The sequence below is a fragment of the Megascapheus bottae genome, chromosome 37 (genome assembly GCF_031878675.1).
Source record: "Megascapheus bottae isolate mThoBot1 chromosome 37, mThoBot2.hap1, whole genome shotgun sequence".
NCBI lineage: Eukaryota > Metazoa > Chordata > Mammalia > Rodentia > Geomyidae > Megascapheus > Megascapheus bottae.
Window position 1 is genome coordinate 4,453,515 of NC_143545.1, and position 19,832 is coordinate 4,473,346.

General features: G+C 45.9%; 1 protein-coding gene and 1 long non-coding RNA gene across 2 annotated transcripts; both read left to right on the forward strand.

Annotated features, from left to right (window-relative positions):
* Positions 1-5,537: 5,537 nt before the first annotated feature.
* LOC150042108 (uncharacterized) lies at positions 5,538-12,356 on the forward strand. Its single transcript, XR_016533678.1, has 3 exons — positions 5,538-5,570; positions 9,905-10,085; positions 12,332-12,356. It is a non-coding gene; the product is annotated as an uncharacterized LOC150042108 (long non-coding RNA).
* Position 12,357: 1 nt separating this feature from the next.
* Positions 12,358-16,392, forward strand: LOC150042109 (C-type lectin domain family 2 member D11-like; the record flags this gene model as incomplete). The annotated part of the gene is made up of 4 exons (XM_090325296.1): positions 12,358-12,457; positions 12,553-12,734; positions 13,003-13,106; positions 15,738-16,392. Coding segments are annotated over 4 exons (591 nt in total), but the record flags the coding sequence as incomplete, so codon positions are not given.
* Positions 16,393-19,832: the final 3,440 nt, after the last annotated feature.

A 19,832-nucleotide genomic window follows, 5' to 3' on the forward strand; every position in this document is an offset into this window, starting at 1 on the left:
CTGCTTATCTAGAGACTCATGGCAGCCTTCAAGCAGTGCACCCCTTATGATCCTGAGCTGGAAGAGAGCAGACAAGCAGTTATTCTAGCCTTTATCAACCAGGCAGCACCAGACATCAGGAAGCAATTGCAGTCCTTGGAAAGACTAGTCGAGAAAGGACTAAGAGAACTAGTAGCTGTGGCAGAGAAAGTGTATGATAAGAGAAAGAGATTTTCTTCCACCAATGTATCACATTGTAGCAATCAGGCAAGGTGTGTCTTTACAAGAGAGACAGGAGACAGGAAAGACAGATAAAGAAGATTTTAGATAGACAGCAAAGGCAAATGGAGCAGGTGCTCCTAGCCACCATTGGCAAGCCAGAGGATAAAAATAAAAGACTAAATTTAGGGGAAAACCATTGTGCTTATTGCAAGAAAGAGGAGCACTGGGCCAAAGAATGCCCCAAGAATAGAAGGAAGGACTTTCAACCTTTGTCTCAAAAGTAAGTCAGGGAATAGTCTCTGCACTGGGGGCAGATTGGAAGTTGCATTGTGCTTACTGACCCCAGAGTTCAGGACAGGTAGAAAGAATGAATCAGACCCTGAAAGAGACTTTAACCAAATTGACCTTGGAGACAGGCGTGGACTGGGTGTCACTTCTTCCTTTTGCTCTATTTAGGGTAAGGAATTCTCCCTATCAGCTAGGCTTTACTCCATTTCAAATAATGTATGGACACCCCCCACACCCATTGTTCCTAGCCTCCAGACTGATCTATTAACTGACCATTAGGTGAGAACCTTCTAGAACCTTCCACCACTAAATTTACACATCTCTGGGCCCTGAGCAGTGTCTTCTTTCCTACGTGGTCAGATCTCTAAGTCTGCAGTGGAGGTGTGTGCAGCCTTGTACATCCTTTCCAGAAGACTCCTTGGCTTGCTGACCTCCTGTCTAATTTACTACTTACGTCCTTCCTTCCTTCCTTCCTCCCTTCCTTCCTTCCTTCCTTCCTTCCTTCCCATCTTTTCTCTTGGGGTTTGTTTATGTCCTTATTCCACTCAGGATCCTCTGTTCCACGCAGCCTTCACCCGCATCCCCCTGCCTCCACCATTCAAGCACTGAGACTACAGGCAAGGGAAACGACACCCGGCGTTCACTTGTATTTCCTAATGTGTCGTCGTGTTCCGTCATTGTAGGGCACAGGTGTGTGCTTGCAGAAACATAAACACTTGTGTGATCCCACGAGCCTGGGTGGTGAGAATACCAGTTCCCTGCACACGATTCCCCTGCTCGTGCAGGTATTTCACAAGTAATGTGTTTGGGTTTGAACTCATGGCTTGGGCACTGTCCCTGAGTGGTTTTGCTCAAGGCTGGTGCCCTATCACGTGAGCCACAGTGCCACCCCTGGCTTGTTTTTGGTGGTTCACTGGAGATAAGAGTCTTCCGGATTTTCCTGCCCAAGGTGGCTTTGAACCGAGATCCTCGGGTCTCAGCCTTCTGATTAGCTGGGATGACCAGAGCCTGGGGTCCCCACCAATCCACTCTGTGTCCAGCTGTGCATTAAACAGCTGCGTGGAAATACACCATCACCCTGTGATGACAGCAGAGCCTGAGCCCCGCCATTCCATTCTCACCCCACAGGGGACCCTGCCTGGGGGGAAACTGAGGCAGGGCAGCCATGACATTTTCCACCCCTCCCACGGGACCCCAGTGACAATTCACCCTTCCTGATATCCCTGTTCTTATCCCTGCTCATGGCCTCCTCTGATGTCTCGGGATGAGGTAAAGTTAATTCACTGATGGAAAGTGAATGGACATTTATGACAGTTTACGTGTTTCTTATCCTGGATGGATGTGATGGGCAGAGGGTAACGGTTCTGGAAGTCACATGTCTGTTTGCACAGTATCCCTCCCTCTCTCCCACTCTCTCCCAGTTTCCTCCTGTCGTCCCCACCCACAAGTGGGAGAGTTCATTTACCACATCGTGTCCAGTGCCTTTGCTCGTCCTCTGTCCTCCATTCCTGTGTCCCAAAGACATAGTGCACAAACAAGACCAAAAGAAAACAGCCAGAGGGCTGGGAGTTTGGCCTCGTGGTAGAGTGCTTGCCTAGCATGCATGAAGACCCAGGTTCGATTCCTTCCTAACACATACATAGAAATAAGCCAAAAGTGGTGCTGTGGCTCACGTGGTAGAGCTCTAGGCTTGAGAAAGTGCAAGGACAGTGCTCAGGCCCTGAGTTCAAGATCCAGGACTGGCAAAAAAATAAAAAAAAAAAAACAACCCATAACAACCAAACTAACAACAAGAACAACAACAAAAAACAGCCAGCAGCTGTGGTTCACACCTGCAATTCCAGCTACACAGGTGGCTGAGATCTGCATACGGGGTGAGCCCTCTACCACTAGGCCAAACGCCCAGCCTGGCTTGTTTTTTTAACTGTAGCACGATTTGAACTGGGGGTCTTGTCACCAGATGGAGGTGAGGGTTTAGTGAAGCTTGCCTTTAAAATACAGGACCTGTTCACTTAGGGTCCTTGACGAAGGTGGCAGAATTCGACGTTCTGAACAAGTCACAGTGGTAGGAAAACTTGGCAGGAGTGAAAGAAATAAACAAAAGGCAGACAAACAGAAGGGCAGTGGCACACTCTGAGAGTGTGGGTGCTCTCATAGGGAGATGGAGATAGAGACAGAGATGAGAGAGAGAGAGTGAAAGAGAGAGAGGAGCTGCAGCTTGCTTTCATACTCTGGGCCAGTGTGGTGGGCGGGTCACTCCTCCTCCCTCTGCTGGCTTCCCTCCCACAAATCACTAGAACCCGCTGCTGTGATTTCTTTCTTGTGGTAATCTCTACTCTGCAGTGCTCAGAGGCTTCTGGGGACTGAATTTTGGTTCTGGGGGCTGAATTCTGTCATGTAAGTGGAGCCCTGTCTACCATCCTGCTGTGTTTGCAGCGTTTTCCTGGGCTTTGGGCTTGAGGAATAACTTCAGTTTTGCGTCTGTTACTAGCAGTTAGAGTCTACTTCTTTCTTTTCTTTCTTAGGCACGTCTCTATTATTGAGTCATACTCCTATCCCTCCATACTTTACGAGTTTACTTCTTGCTTTTTTTTTGATGGGTTCTTTGTCTTTCAACTTTTGCTATTTGGGGGGGGAAGGTGAGGATGGGATTTTCTTCTCTTTCTTTATTTTTTTTTTCTTTTTGCTGGTCCTAGGTTTGAACTCAGGGCCTGGGCACTGTCCTTGTGCTTTCTCAAGACCACTTGAGCCACAGCACCACTTCTGGCTTTCCCCCCTCTCTGTATGTGGTACCAAGGAATTGAACCCAGGTCTTGGTGCTGTTAGTGGAGGCCAGAGGTGGACAAAATATGAGATGACTCAGAACACGATTGAGACATTAAACGTTTATTTCACCAGGGAAGGAGCCGACACACCCAGACTACACCCCAAGGTTAGGATCTCGGGGTGCAGCCCCAATCTGAGAAGCAGGCGGTTTTTAAAGAAGCCCAGCACACATGCTGAGTGTTCTCACCATAAATCTCCTTCTTTATCTACAGGCAAAGTGCTTGTGGTTGTGGGCAAGGATACAGCCTTCTTCTGGGTAAGTGAATGGCAGGGGAAAGGGTGTTAAGTTGAAGACCAAAAGAAAACAGCCAGAGGGCTGGGAGTTTGGCCTCGTGGTAGAGTGCTTGCCTAGCATGCATGAAGACCCAGGTTCGATTCCTTCCTAACACATACATAGAAATAAGCCAAAAGTGGTGCTGTGGCTCACGTGGTAGAGCTCTAGGCTTGAGAAAGTGCAAGGACAGTGCTCAGACCCTGAGTTCAAGATCCAGGACTGGCAAAAAAATAAAAAAAAAACCCATAACAACCAAACTAACAACAAGAACAACAACAAAAAACAGCCAGCAGCTGTGGTTCACACCTGCAATTCCAGCTACACAGGTGGCTGAGATCTGCATACGGGGTGAGCCCTCTACCACTAGGCCAAACGCCCAGCCTGGCTTGTTTTTTTAACTGTAGCACGATTTGAACTGGGGACCAGATGGAGGTGAGGGTTTAGTGAAGCTTGCCTTTAAAATACAGGAACTGTTCACTTAGGGTCCTTGACGTAGGTGGCAGAATTCGAAGTTCTGAACAAGTCACAGTGGTAGGAAAACTTGGCAGGAGTGTGTTGGAGACTGCCTCAGGGTCTCTTAACTTGCTGTCTAATACTTTTAATATGATAGCTTAGTAAAAAAGTTTTAGGCCGCTTACTTTGTGCTAAAAGACATCTGGATCATTATCTTTATTTACTGATTGCTTTGCTCTGTGTACAGAGACATCCAGAGGCTATCTTGACAAAGTTAATCTGTAGACTGCTCTGCCTTATGCTAAGGAATGTTTGAACTGTTATCTCGACAAGTTAACTTGCCCCATGTCTTGTTTTCTCAGGCCCCCTTTCCTGCTTACCTTGATATTCTTGCAAGCTAGCCCCTGCTTTAAAGCCCTATATAAACCCCCTCTGACTTTCAATAAACAGACCTTGATCAGAGCACTGTCTTGGTCTCATTCTTTGTGTTTGTCTGTCCCACTCATTTAGGTACGGTTCCCTCTCGGGTCTCAGTTGACTGAACCCCGCGGGCCGGGGCAGGAGTGAAAGAAATAGACAAAAGGCAGACAAACAGAAGGGCAGTGGCACACTCTGAGAGTGTGGGTGCTCTCATAGGGAGATGGAGATAGAGAAGAGAGAGAGAGAGTGAAAGAGAGAGAGGAGCTGCAGCTTGCTTTTATACTCTGGGCCAGTGTGGTGGGCGGTCACTCCTCCTCCCTCTGTTGGCTTCCCTCCCTCAAATCACTAGAACCCACTGCTGTGATTTCTTTCTTGTGGTAATCTCTACTCTGCAGTGCTCAGAGGCTTCTGGGGACTGAATTTTGGTTCTGGGGGCTGAATTCTGTCATGTAAGTGGAGCCCTGTCTACCATCCTGCTGTGTTTGCAGCGTTTTCCTGGGCTTTGGGCTTGAGGAATAACTTCAGTTTTGCGTCTGTTACTAGCAGTTAGAGTCTACTTCTTTCTTTTCTTTCTTAGGCACGTCTCTATTATTGAGTCATACTCCTATCCCTCCATGCTTTACGAGTTTACTTCTTGCTTTTTTTTGATAGGTTCTTCTTTGTCTTTCTACTCTTGCTATTTTTTGGGGGGGGGGAGGATGAGTTTTTCTTCTCTTTCTTTATTTTTTTTTCTTTTTGCTCGTCCTAGGTTTGAACTCAGGGCCTGGGCACTGTCCTTGTGCTTTCTCAAGACCACTTGAGCCACAGCACCACTTCTGGCTTTTTTCCCCCTCTGTATGTGGTACCAAGGAATTGAACCCAGGTCTTGGTGCTGTTAGTGGAGTCCAGAGGTGGACAAAATATGAGATGACTCAGAATACAATTAAGATGTTAAACGTTTATTTCACCAGGGAAGGAGCCGACACACCCAGACTACACCCCAAGGTTGGGATCTCGGGGTGCAGCCCCAATCTGAGAAGCAGGCGGTTTTCAAAGAAGCCCAGCACACATGCTGAGTGTTCTCACCATAAATCTTGTGGTTGTGGGCAAGGATACAGCCTTCTTCTGGGTAAGTGAATGGCAGGGGAAAGGGTGTTAAGTTGAAGTGAATGGTGACAGAGGGGAGCTTGGGGAAGGGAAGGATGTAAACCCCAGTCCCTAATTTCTACCATTCCGTAAGAATGCATTTTCCCCATTTTCTACATTACACCTCTCTCTGTGTTTGTACTGAGTCAAACTTGACTCCTGTGCATCCTCATGTATGGAGACTGTAAGAGCTTGAGTTTCACAGAATTCATTCACCCCTTTATGTAATGGAGTAAAGTATGAAGGATACAAGGCCTGGCAGTAATGCCAGTGAGAAGCCATGTAGGGGTGCAGCCAGGGCAGACAAAAGTGTGGTCAGCCAGGGAGACTGGCTAAACATACCTGAAACCACTTGGTTGCGGTCTGTGCTCGAGTTTCACTGTCCTTGATCACTGTATCTCTGATGATGCCAGATTAATTGGCACAAAAACAACAGGCCTCTCCCAGAGCCATCCGAGGCCTTCCTCTTTGAGAAACAGGAGATGGAGCCCCCTTCTGTTCTGGAGGATGTGTCAAAGATCTAAGGCTCATTTAAAACAAGTTTAGAGGGGCCGGGAGTTTGTCCTAGTGGTGGAGTGCTGGCCTAGAATGCACGAAGATCCGGGTTTGATTCCTTGGTACCACATACATGGAAAAAGCCAGAAGTGGTGCTGAGGCTCAAGTGGCAGAGCTCTAGCCTTGAGAAAGTCGAAGGACAGTGCTCAGGCCCTGAGCTCAAGCCCAGGACTGGCAAAAAATACAAGTTTAGGGGAAGTTAGTGTGGGCAGCCCTGAGGGAGAAGTAGTAGGCTCCGGCAAGCGGAGGGGGCGCCTTATGGAAGAGAAAGTCCCAATTTGGGCGCCCTGGGTTAAGAAAGGGTGGAAGGAAACATTCCTGGCCTCCTGGCAGAGACCCCATGTTTTTCCAGTTCCCATATCCAGATGTGGTTAAGGCATCGCAGTGTTTTACGATAATAATAACTGGGGTACAGGTGCCTGGAACTTTCTGATTTGGGGGTCCAGTGAGAGAGATGTAGGGGTTATTGTCGACTCCCAAGATATGGTTTCACAGCCCCAGTTCTTGCAATGAGCCTCTCTGGCAGCCTAGCAGAAGGTTCTGCTAGGATGGAAAAGCACACTATGTAGTTCCTCGTAATGGTTTTTTGATTTGTATTATTTCAAATTCGAAATTGCCACAGCCATACCAGGTAGACATAATTTGTCAGCCGCCTCCCCCTTCTCCTCATGACGCTCCTGGGAGACCTTGGCCTTTATAACTTCCTAGACTTTTCCATAAAACACAGAGACTGAATTCAAAAGAGGGCCCTACATAGTAAGTATGTTCAAGTCCCTTGGCCAATAATCTTCCAGGTGTGGGGTCCATTAACTCCCAATCAAATGACGTAGGCTGATAGCGATTTGGGGCGAATATCAAAACACAGATTACAATTAAGAATAGAAAAGTCTTGGCTTTACGGAGTCCTTGGTAGGGGGTCCCAGTCGCCATCTCTTTGGAGATGGTAGTTCTGGGTCCTGTGTCTTGGTGATCACAGCAGAGTCCAAGTTTGGTGTTATGCCTGTTTAACCTGGGTGTGGTGTATCTAAGCTCAGAGTCCGCTCATTTTGGCAGTCTTGGGATGACCAGGTGGGGCCTTTTATGGAGGGCTGAGGGCCTCAGGTCACAGGGAAGGGTCCTGTCCAGCTAGGCTTGGGCCCTGGAGCTCTGGTGATGGTGAATCCACGCCTGGGTGAGGGGACAAGAGGGCATACTTTCTCAGAGTCCACAGGTGTCTGGGTACTATCAACCAAATGACGAATGTGCTCCAGAGTCAACTGCAAGGCCAGTGAAGACTGAATTAAATTGTGGTTAGTATTATCAGCCAGCTCAGCTCCCTGATCTTTGGGGGAAAAAAATGGGGAGGTCTACATACCTGGAAATTCATTGTATACCCATTTCCCTTATGAGCTCCAACTTTCAGACATACTCATACCATTTGCAACATACTCAAAACTTCATGGGATTTGTCTTCTTTCTTTTAACAAGCATTTTAAGACAATCCTGACTTTTTAAATACAGTCAGGGGACTTTCAACTTAGCACAGAAAGTAGGTCCCTGCAGGGTGGGGGAGTCAGGCAGGTTAGGGTGGGTAGCTGGCAGATTAGATATCACAATCTCGCAGGTACATTGCCCAGACTGGCCCAGAAATGCAGTTTTCAGCTCAATGAGTCCTTTAAAAGGCCATTTTACTTCCATTCAAAGCAACAAGGTGAGGAACACAGAAGTAGATTTTAAGCATGAACTTACCTGAAACTTGTTAAGGACCAAAATGTAACTTGGGTTACATTTGACAAACTTGTAAGAATGATCTGTTTCTCTCTGTGGGCCTGACTACAATTGTTACAGAAAATCTACAAGGCAAAACTGGAATGGCAATGAAACAATCATTTGGTAGCACTAACTTTCCTTTTTTTTTTTTTAACTTTGAAACAAATATTTAGGACAATCTCACTTCCAAATTTTATCCAGAAACCATTTCTAATTAAAAAAAAAACTTTTACTAACCTTTGCTTTTAACACTTCACACTTTATCCTTTATTTGCATTTGAATTACTCTGATAGGCTCAAGGCCATCCCCTTTGCCTCCAGGCCTCCTGCTAAGAGGCTTTTTTTTTTTTTTTCAGTCTGAATTACTGCCTAGAACTCCAATAACAGATTAAACCCAAATTACAGATTTTCCTTGATGCAAGAATTACAAATATCACTATACCCAAATCCAGACTTAGCATCTTTCTTTTCCTAAATACATCTAACTGCAAACTAGTATTGAGACTAAATCATAAGTAGATAAACTTTTAAACATTCCTTTTAAAGCCTTTTTTCCAATTTCATATATTTTTAAGGGGCAGTTTCAGAAATACCAATCACATCACCCACATTTTACCATCAGGTTTTCAGTGTCAGTCTGCAAGGAAAAGGGACAGGATGAAGGTGAGACATCTGGCCCAGCTTTTGTGCCATGTGTGAACTTTCCCTAGGGCCTGTCCCACCCTAGACACCAGAGCTACACCTTTGCCAGTTCTCCTCTCAACCTCAATGTTATGGCCCACAGGCCTACCCTAAGTTTTCCCTGTCCTTTCTCTTGCCACTTGATTACATAAACACTTTTAGACAGACAAAGGTCTTGACACTGATAAGCAAACATTTCTATTTAAATATCTACTACTTATTTCTAATACTTATCCTCAAATTTAGTTGAGGGAAATAAATCCCAGTTTCCCTGATGCCTTTTTGCTAAAGTGGATAACTTGATTATAATATAAACAGCCTAATGTATTATAATACCAGGTTTTTAAATGCAAATCACGGAATCCTTAGAAAAATATTTTAACTAGTTCCTTGTAATGCAGTAATTCTTTGAGATATTTGGAATACCCAAACTTGATCATTTTTCTTGGAGTTTAGACTTAAATTCACCCATTTACCTTTTTGTGTATCAAGTAGAAACTCATCCGTAAAAACAGCATGCTGACAGTTTAATCTTGAACATGTTCACTCTCTCACACACACACATTCATACTCACAAAGATCTTAAAGTGCACAAAATTAATATCAGTGGCAAGAGATACTTTTGCCAATCTTACTCTGGCATCCTTTAAGACAAAACTTCTTACTGAGCACTTTGCTAGGCCTTTTGTTTCCAGGGTTTATCTGCTAGCAAGATAATTTAGCATAACCAAACTCTTTGAATTCCTTCTCCTGGAGCTAAACTCCCAGCCCCCTCTTTTTAACATGTTTTAGCTGCGCTGTCCCTGAGCTTCTTCACTGGAGGCTGGCACCCTACCACTCGAGCCACTTCTCTCCACTCCACTTCTGGCTTTTTGGTGCTGAACAGGAGCTAAGGAATTCTCCAATCTTTCCTGCCCTAGAGTGTTTTCACTTCAGATAGTATCTCAGCCTGTAAGCCAAAGAAGGCATTATTATTATTATTATTATGAAAAATAGATCTCGGGGAACAGGGAAGGTGGCTTAGTGGTAGAATGCTTGCCTAGCATGCATGAAGCCCTGGTTTCCATTCCTCAGTACCACCGACATAGAAAAAGAAAGAAGTGCAGCTGTGGCTCAAGTGGTAGAGCGCTAGCCTTGAGAAAGCTCAGGAACAATGCTCTGGCCGTGAGGTCAAACCCCAGGACTGGCAAATAATAATAATAATAATAATAATAATAATAATAATAATAATAATTCTGACACATCAATCATTTCATTTCTAATCCATTGAATTTCAGATCCTGATTCCTCTCTTGTTTTTGTTTGGGTTTTTTTGGTTGTTTTCTCTGTCAGGACTAAGAGCCAGGAAAGACAGAGGCTGGTGGGAGAATCTGCACATCCAGCTGTCATAGAACACTTGCAAATGCCGTCGGTTCAGCCTAAAAAGAACAAGGAGGAAAAATAACAGAAGCCTTGGTGAGAATGGTACAGAAAAATCTGCCTTCTACAGACAACCCAAAAAGCTGGCCAGCAGGTAACTTGCATTAGGGTTGAAGTTTCCCACAAAGGCAGCTAGGCTGGGATGGAGGAGGGAAGGTTAGATCTGGGATGTGTGCCTTGAGTTGGAGTAACATCCCTCTTCTTCCTCCTCATTGTCGTCCTCCTCCTCTTCCTCCTCTTCTGCTGCTTTTTTTTTTTTTTTTTTTTTGCCAGTCCTGGGCTTGAGCTTATGGACTGAACATTGTCCTTGAACTTTCTCAAGGCTAGAGCTCAACCACTTGAGCCACAGAACCATTTCCAGCTTTTTTCTATGTATGTGATACTGAGGAATCGAACCTGGGTCTTCATGCATGCTAGACAAGCACTCTACCACTAGGCCACACTCCCAGCCCTTACTTTTAAAAAATTTTTATTGCCAGTCCTGAGGCTTGAACTCAGGGGCTGGGCACTGTCCTTGGATACATTTTACTCAAGGCTAGTGCTCTGCCACTTGGCCACTTCCAGCCTTTTCTGAGAAATCGAACCCATGCATACTAGGGAAGCACTGTTCCACTGAGGAGCGTAGAAAATATCTATATATTTCCTATAAACCTATGATTAGCCATTTGTATTTTTATACTTGTATTCATTTGTATCTTTATACTTGTACAAGGTCGGACCTGCGAGAGCCAGCGAACTAGGCAGAAGCCTGATAGCCTGTCCGCAGGTTTTCTCCACTGATCACCTATTGGGTTTGTCCCTTCACCCATCAGCCAATCAGTTCAAAGCACTACAGCTTGCTAAACCGACCAATGACTAGTCATGACCCTCTCCCGTTTTGTATTGTGCCAATCATTTAATGGAATCTTGGTGCCAGTGCTTACTGGGACCTGCCCCCTACCAAAGAATGTAGTAAAGGTGCTGTAATTTTGTGCACGTGGCCTCTGGTCTGCACTCGACTATCAGTGCGCAGAGACCCGTGCTCGAGCTCGTCAATAAACGACTCATTGCAATTTGCATTGATCTTCGGTCTCTGGTGATCCTTCCGGGGGGCTTCAAGTTTCTGGGCATTATACCACTAGACAACACTCCCAGTGTACCTTTTTTCTTTCTTTCTTTTTTCTTTTTTTAGTGGGTCATCGGGTTGATCTCTGCACCTGGGCGCTGTCCCTGAGCTCTTCACTTCAAGGCTACCACCTTATACCTGAGCCACAGCCCCACTTCTCTCGTGGCCTACTTTTATATGACATTTTTATTATTATATTTTATTATTCCATATATTTATATTATATATACAATTTGCATGTAGATCATATAGTATGTTATAGGATTGATAAAGTACAACATACAACAATTATATAGCACCATGTAACTTAATCCTGTATGTAATATAAGGGTCTATATAGCCAGGGGGCTGGGGTTTACATTTGTCATCCCAGCTACTCAGGTGGCTGGTGGTCAAGCCATCCTGAGCAGGAAAGTCCATGAGCCTCTTCTCTCCAATGAACCACCAGAAAAGTAGAGGTGGAGCTGTGGATCAAAGTGGTAGAGCACTAACTAGCCTTGAGGGAAAACCTTCAAAGACAGTGCCCAGGACCTGAGTTCAAGCCCCAGGTCTGACCAAAAAAGAAAGTATATATAATATAATATAATGCTATATTATACAGTATATTTACAATAGAACATATACCATGATGTTATATAAATTATGTATCATAGGGCCGGGAGTTTGGCCTAGTGGTTAAAGTGCTTGCCTAGCATGCATGAAGACCTGGGTTCAATTCCTTGGTACCACATACATAGAAAAAAGCCGGAAGTGGTGCTGAGGCTCAAGTGGTAGAGCTCTAGCCTTGAGAAAGTCCAAGGACAGTGCTCAGGCCCTGAGCTCAAGCCCAGGACTGGCAAAAAAAAATTATGTATCATAGAACATAATGGTATGTCATATGAAATGTTTATAATATCTATCATATAGCATATGACCAAGCAGGGATTTGAACTCACCTTTGTCTCTCAAGGTTGGCTCTATCACTGGAGCCACAGCTCCCCTTCTGGCCTTTTCATGGTTCTGTGGAGATAAAGAGTCTCCCAGACTTTCCTGCCTGCCACCCTCACATCTTGGGCTCCTGAGTAGCTGGGGTTACAGGGAGGAGACACCAGTGCTCAGCTCCTCCATTCTTTCCTTTTCTACCATTGCAAGATGGCCTTGGTGGCAATTGAGCCAGGACAAGCCACAAGTAGGGAATGCTATGATCATTTTCCTTCTAGAAGTTTCCTTAGATTCAAACTCTCCTCTTTTTGCAGTGAAAAAGCTCTGGGAAATATGCCTGGGAATATTGTCACCTATCACCACAGCCAAACTGCAGTGCTGTCTCTTGACTATTGTGGTTCTGTTTGGGACGACAGTTATGCTAACAGCGATTCTAGCAGGTGAGTAGCTTTGAATGGCCAATGTTTGGCTTAGGCCCCAGGACGGGCACAGAAAACAGAAGACTGATTATAAAGCAAATCCATTGTGTGTTTAGTGAACCAAGCAGAAAGCCGCATTCCAGAGCACAGCCTGTATTCTTCCTGTCCAAGAGAGTGGATTGGCTTTGGGAATCAGTGTTTCTATTTTTCTGAGACCAGAAGGAACTGGACATCTAGTCAGGACTTTTGTGCCTCCTTTGGAGCCAATCTGGCCACCTTTGACACCATCCAGGACCTGGTAAGAAATGCTTTTGGGGTTCCTGTTCTCTGTGACATGGTGAAGACACCCCACCCCGACTTGGAGAGGTTGTGTGAAGTTAAAGGGTTGGGCGCCAGGAGCTCACGCTGTCATCCAGCTACCCAGGAGGCTGAGATGGGAGGATCGAAGTTCCAAGACAAACTGTGCAAGAAAGTCGATGAGACTCTTACCTTCCAGGAAAAAACTGGAAGGGGATTTGTGTTAAAGAGAAGGACTCTCATTTTCAACTTACTGTGTTTTATTACAGAATTTCTTGAAAAAACACAAAGGTTACGATCATTGGATTGGACTTAGAAGAGAATCCTCAAAGCACAGTTGGAAGTGGGCAGACAACACAGAGTTCACCAACTTGTATGTTTTCAACTATCTTTTTGCTTGTTTGTTTGTTTGGGTCAGGACTGGGGCTTGAACTCAGGGCCTGGGCCCTTGTTCCTGAGGTTTTGCTCAAGGCCAGCGCTTTACCACTTGAACCACAGCACCACTTCCAGCTTTTGCTAAAGGGTTTATTGGAGATAAGAGTCTCATGGATTTTCTTCCAGGGCTTGCTTTGAACTGTGATCCTCAGATCTCAGCCTTCTGAGTAGCTGGATGACAGCTGTGAGTCCTGGAACCCAGCATGGATTTGTTGTTGTTGATGATGGTTTATTTTTCTGCATTTTGGAAACAGTTGAGCCTGAGTGAAGGTCACGTCTAGGGAGCCCACAGGTGGCCGTGGGTCATGAATGAATGCGTGGTTAGTGTGACTGGGATGGTCGGGTGATGGACAGACAGGTGGCATTCACACCAGGACTTTGAGAATGGAGAAGAAACGCAACTCAGTCAGCAGTGCTCAGCACTAAAGTCAAATGAGCGCTAGTCTCTTACTTCTGTTAGAACCACACCTAGCATCCGGGTTGTGGCCTGGTGCTAAAGTGCTTGCCTCACATTCACAAAGCTCTAGGTTCGATTCCTCTGAAGCACATACACAGAAACAGCTGGAAATTGTGCTGTGGCTCAAGTGGTAGAGCTCTAAACTTGGGCCCAGGAAGCTCAGGGACAGTGCTCAGGCCCTGAGTTCAAGCCCAGCACTGGCAAGAAAGAAAAAACAATGAAAAAGAAAAGACAGGCCACAGCTGCGTGCTGGTGGCTCTCACGTGTCATCCTAGCTGCACGGGAAGCTGAGGTGTGAGAATCAGGGTTCCACACCAGCAGAGGCGGAAAAATCTGTGAGCCTCTCATCTTCCATGAACCACACAACAGAAAGCCAGACGTGGTGCTGGGGCTCATGATGGAGAGCACGAAAACTCAGGGAAAGCATCCAGGCCCCCAGTTCAAACCCCACAACTGACATAAAGAAAAAAAGGAAAAAGAAAGCAAGTGTGTAACCAAATGTGAATACTGAACAGTGATTCTGCTTGGCTCTAGGGCAGAAGTTCGAGGCCCTGGGGAATACGCTTATTTGGATGATGTTGGAATTAGCAGCGCCAGGGTCTACGCAGAGAGAAAGTGGATCTGCAGCAAACCAAGCCTCTACGCCCAGTGTCCAGCTGCCTCCAGCTCTCTCCTACCCCATGTCTCCTCCTCTACATACTGTCTGCTTGTAGCTGGGATCCTAAAAGCTCATGCCTAGAATCCCAGCTATGCAAAAGACTGATATCCAAGGACCTGGGTTCAAAGCCATCCTAAGCAGGAAATTCCATGAGCATTATTTCCAGTGAAACATTAGAAAACCAGAAGTGGCACTGTGACTTAATTAGTAGACCACTAACCTTGAGCTTAAAAGCTCAGGGGCAGTGCTTAGGCCCTGAGTTCAAGCTCTATGACGCACAAAAAAGGAAAAATAGGAAAATACCTGGTACCCCTCAGGAGACATTCCATCTTTTTACAACTTGGGGTTTCTCTCTCTGCCTTCCTCTCTGCGTGTCCCCTGACAACTTTGATTTGATTGATAATTAGCTTTTTTCCTTATTTTGTTATTCGTTAAAAATTTTAATTATTTACTATTATTTTTCATCATTTTTGTTATTTTTAGTTTAGAATTTATTATTTTTCTTTTTACTTCTTCTATATTTTTATATTATTATTTTCTTAAAATTATATTTCTTTAAAAAAATTTTTTTTTTTCGGGGCCGGGAGTTTGGCCTAGTGGTTAAAGTGCTTGCCTAGCATGCATGAAGACCCGGGTTCGATTCCTCGGTACCACATACATAGAAAAAAGCCAGAAGTGGTGCTGAGGCTCAAGTGGTAGAGCTCTAGCCTTGAGAAAGTGCAAGGACAGTGCTCAGGCCCTGAGCTCAAGCCCAGGACTGGCAAAAAAAAAAAAAAAAAAAAAAATTTTTACTAAATAGAAGAGATCTTAGCCTGCTTTGAAGAAAAGAATGTGATGATGTTTATTTTGTTAAAGCCAAGTATACAGTTATTACAGGATTAGTGCCTGAATTTTGCTTCCTGAAACAATATAAATATATACTTTGGAATTTAATAGTATAGTTGTGTTTGTAAAATTAAATGTAATCAATTGGACTTTATTCTGGGTTGAAAGGAGTGAAAATATTTGGCTGTTTACTTTATTAAAGCCACACATGCAATTCTAGAGATTAACATCTGTGTTATGCTTTGGGAAGCTAAATAAATGCTTTATCATTTGAAATAATCGTTATAATACATTAGTTTCAAACTTTCTAGTATTTTTGGCTCTTACCTGTTTTCCTAGCTACACAGGAGGCTGAAATCTGCGAATCAGAGTTTGAAACCAGCCGAGGCAGGAAAATCCATGAAACTCTTAACTCCTATGAACCACAAAAAAAAAAAAAAAAAAAAAAAGCCAGAAGTGGTGCTGTGGCTCATAATGGGAAAGCAGAGCTAGTCCTGAACACAGAAGCTCAGGACAGCGGCCCAGGCCAGAGTTCTAACCCCACACCTGACAAAAAGAAAAAAGAACAATGAACACAACCAAGTAAATACCCAAATGTGAGTACTGAGCGTGTTTCTGCTTGGCTCTAGGGTGGAAGTTCGAGGCTCTGGGGAATACGCCTATTTGAATGAAGCTGGAATTAGCAGCGCCAGGGTCTACGCAGAGAGAAAGTGGATCTGCAGCAAACCAAGCCTCTACGCCCAGTGCCCAGCTGCCTCCAGCTCTCTCCTACCCCATGTCTCCTCCTCTACATACTGTCTGCTTGTAGCTGGGATCCTAATAGCTCATGGCTAGAATCCCAGCTATGCAAAAGACTGACCTCTGAGGACCTGGGTTCAAAGCCAGCCCGGGCAGGAAATTCTGTGAGAGTCTCAGCTCCAGTGAAACACTAGAAAACCAGCAGAGGCACTGTGGCTTAATTAGTAGAGCCCTAGCCTTGAGCTAGGGCCAGGGCTCAGGCCCTGAGTTCAAGCCCCAGGATTACCAAATAAAATAAAGTTTACAGCAACTTTAGCGTTGCTACTGGAGGACAAAGTTGTGACTTCTCTGTTCTGGGGTTCATGGAGCCAGGGGGTGTCAGAGCCCACTGGAAACACGAGTCATTCACCAGTGACACACGTGCATGACACGGCCAGGCGTCAAAGGCCTGTGCTACCAGAAAGATGGGATTTACACATTTCCCGCCTGAAGCTCATTCAGTTCCTGCTTTTATTTCACCACATCTTTACCTCAAGGAATTGTGAAGAAGGGTTTCCCCTCCCCATGGTAAGTTAGAAATGCAACACATCAACTCTCTCTCTCTCTCTCTCTCTCTCTCTCTCTCTCTGTATAGTGTGTGTGTGTGTGTGTGTGTGTGTGTGTGTGTGTGTGTGTGTGTGTGTGTGTGTGTGTTGTGGTACTACCTTAACATGGGGAAATGAAACCCTTCTTTACAATTCTAAATAACTGAGCTTGGAATGTTACGTAATCTAGCCCCAGACACAGGCTCAATAGAAACGGATGGCATTGTAGAAGTTCTGTTTTTGTACCATGGTCATATACTTGAGTGTTTTCATGTGTGTGTGTGTGTCTGCTTGTCCTGGGCCTTGAACTCAGGGACTCGTGCTGTTGGTTGGCTGTTCTTCTGAAGAAGGGCGCTCTACCATTTGAGCCTCAGCTCCACTTCTGGCTTTTTTGCAGGTCCATGGGAGATAAAAGTCTCACAGATTTTCCTGCCCAGGCTGGCTTTGAACTGTGATCTGTCATTTTACAGGTTACCAAAAATAATGGTGCAGAAGTAGGTGAGCAGATTCCAGAAGCTGAGCTATGTGCTGGTCTTTGTGAAATGTGAACCACATGATTCTAACTTGAAGCCACAGCTACTTTTTGCCTGGAGATTTTCAGATAAACTTCCTGTTTGGCTGGGGGGTCTTTAGATGGCTAAAGCCATGGCTCAGAGGGTAGGGCACCAGCTCTGAATGTTTTGTTTATATTTTTTAAAGCATGTGAATAGATAATGCCCTGAGTTCAAGGCCCCCCTACGAGCACACACACACACGCACATGCACACACACATGTGTGTGTATGAATGTATTTATAATACATAATATATTTTATAAATATATTACATTATGGCTTGGAGCGTGGCCTAGTGGTAGAGTGCCTGCCTAGCATGCAGGAAGCCCTGGGTTCGATTCCTCAGTATCACAGACACAGAAAAAGCCGGAAGTGGTGCTGTGGCTCAAGTGGTAGAGCTCTACCCGAGAAAGGTCAAGAACAGTGTCCAGACCCTGAGTCAAGCCCCACGACTAGCAAAAACAAAACATTATATTATATATACACATGTGTATATATGCATTAATATATAACATATTATCAATATATTGTAGAATATATTGAGTATAGTATACAATTCCTATGCAAATGTGCATGTCATTGTATTTCAGACACTGTATGTGGGTCTTTTTTTTTTTTTAACACTTTCTCAGGTTTATGTCTTTTTTTTTTGTTTGCCTACCCTGGGGATTGAACTCAGGGCCTGGGCACTGTGTCTCTCCATGGCGGGTGCTCTGCCACTTGAGCCACAGTTTTTTGCTGGTTCATTGGTGCTAAGAGTCTCCTGGAGTTCCCAGGCTGGCTTTGAACTGTGATCCTCAGATCTCAGCCCCTGGGTAGCTGGGGTGACAGCCTGAGCCACCAGCACCGCTCTTAGGCTTCTTCCAGCTCCCTTGCAAACCATGCAGAATAAAAGGCCTTGGGAGGGAGGAGAGGGGATTGCAACCCTTTCTGGCCTAAGCAGAGGCCATGGCGTCTCCACTCTCCTGGTCTCCTGTGGAATTGGAACATTGTCACTCTGCACGCTGCAGCCGCGCCCTGCGCCCACACGGGGGCGGTAGATTCCCTGCCAAGTCCACCTGGGCCAGAGACCAAGGCTTCCCTAGACAGCTGAGTGTGTGTGTGTGTGTGTGTGTGTGTGTGTGTGTAAAACTCCAGAATGAGCAGGGAGCAGTGGTCCGTGTTTCACGCCTGTCACCGCAGTACTCAGGAGGTTGAGATCTGAGGATGGAGGTTCAAAGCCAGGTCAGGTGGACAAACCTGTGAGACTCTTATTTCCCATGAACCAGCAAAAATCCACACAGGAAGCTTTGGCTCAAGTGGCAGAGCACCTGCCTTGAGGGGAAAAATATAGGAGCTAAGCAAGAGAACAGGGTCCTGAGTTCAAATTCCAGCACCAGGGCAAAGCCCAACACACACACACAAACACACACACACACACACACACACACACACACACACACACACACACACACACGAGTAATCTCTGAGCAGAGCCAGGTAGAGCCCTGAATTCTGGTCCTAGTAGAAAATGACAGGTTCAGCTCACATTTGGTGGCTGTGGAGAATTTACTTTGTGTTGGATTGGATTGGTTTGTTTTTGGGGTGCTGGGGTTTGAACTCAGGGCCAAGAACTTGTAGACGTGAGCTTTACCTCTAGAGCCACAGCTCCACTTCCGGTTTTCAGGTGGTTGGTTGACAGTAAGAGTCTCACAGACTTTCCTGCCCGGCTGGCTTTGAACCTCCACACTCAGCTCCCAGCCTCCTGAGGATCTGGATTACAGGCGTGGACATCAGTGGATAGACGAGACTTTTTCATGGTCCTGTGTGGAGTTTGGGAGGAAAACACAAAATAACTTCTAACTACTTTAAAGGGTTATAGGAAGTTGAGTGTAAAACAAACACACCCCTAAAAATCCTCCTTCTCCGGGGCCGCAGGTCCTCTGTGGGTGAGTCCGGGTCTCCTTCCACCGCCAGGGGCACCCCTGACTCAAACTCACTGGACCTAACAGCAAGCAGGCAGGAGGGTGGATTTGTGGGTCACAACCTTCCCTGTGTCTGGTCAACCTAGAGCCACGGGACGGGGAACGACAAGTGTTCAGAGCCACGAATGATGGAGCCCGAGTCACAGGTCACACCCCCACGGTGTGCCATCTGCTGACCAGCAGGTGTCACTGGTGACATCATGGAGCCAACTTCTTGTCAGGAACAAAGCTTCATCCTAGTGTGTGTGTGTGTGTGTGTGTGTGTGTGTGTGTGTGTGTGTGTGTGTGTGCGTCCTGGGACTTGAACTCAGGGCCTGGGCACTGGCCCTGAGCTTTTTCACTCAAGACTGGTGCTCTACCACTTGAGCCATATCACCACTGCTGGCTTTTTGCTGGTTTGCAGCCTTAGAAGGCTCCCAGACTTTTCTGTCCAGGCTGGCCTCCAATCGCGATCCTCAGGTCTCAGCCTCCTGTGAGAGCTAGGATGACCGGTGGGAGCCAGCGGCGCCCAGTTTATTCCAGATGCCTTTGTTCTGATCCTTTGCCTGATCAATGCCGCCCTTCCTCTCCTCCTCCTCCTCCTCCTCCTCCTCCTTCTTCTCCTCCTTCTTCTCCTCCTCCTTCTCCTTCTTCTTCTCCTTCTCATATGCCCAGCATTGTCCTGAGCGATCCCTTACCTGGTCTGCTTCCACGCTCTTACCTGACGGTTGCTGTGTCCACGCTGTGAGTTCACACAGAGAGGAGGCTGGAGCGTTGGGGACATTTTAACAGGCTGGCCTGTGGCGGTCCAGTGCCTGACAGGCTGCAGCCGGGCGTGGTGGCGCGGGTGTGTCTTCCCAGCCACTCACAGGCTGAGACCTGAGGATGGAGTTCCAGGCCAGCTTG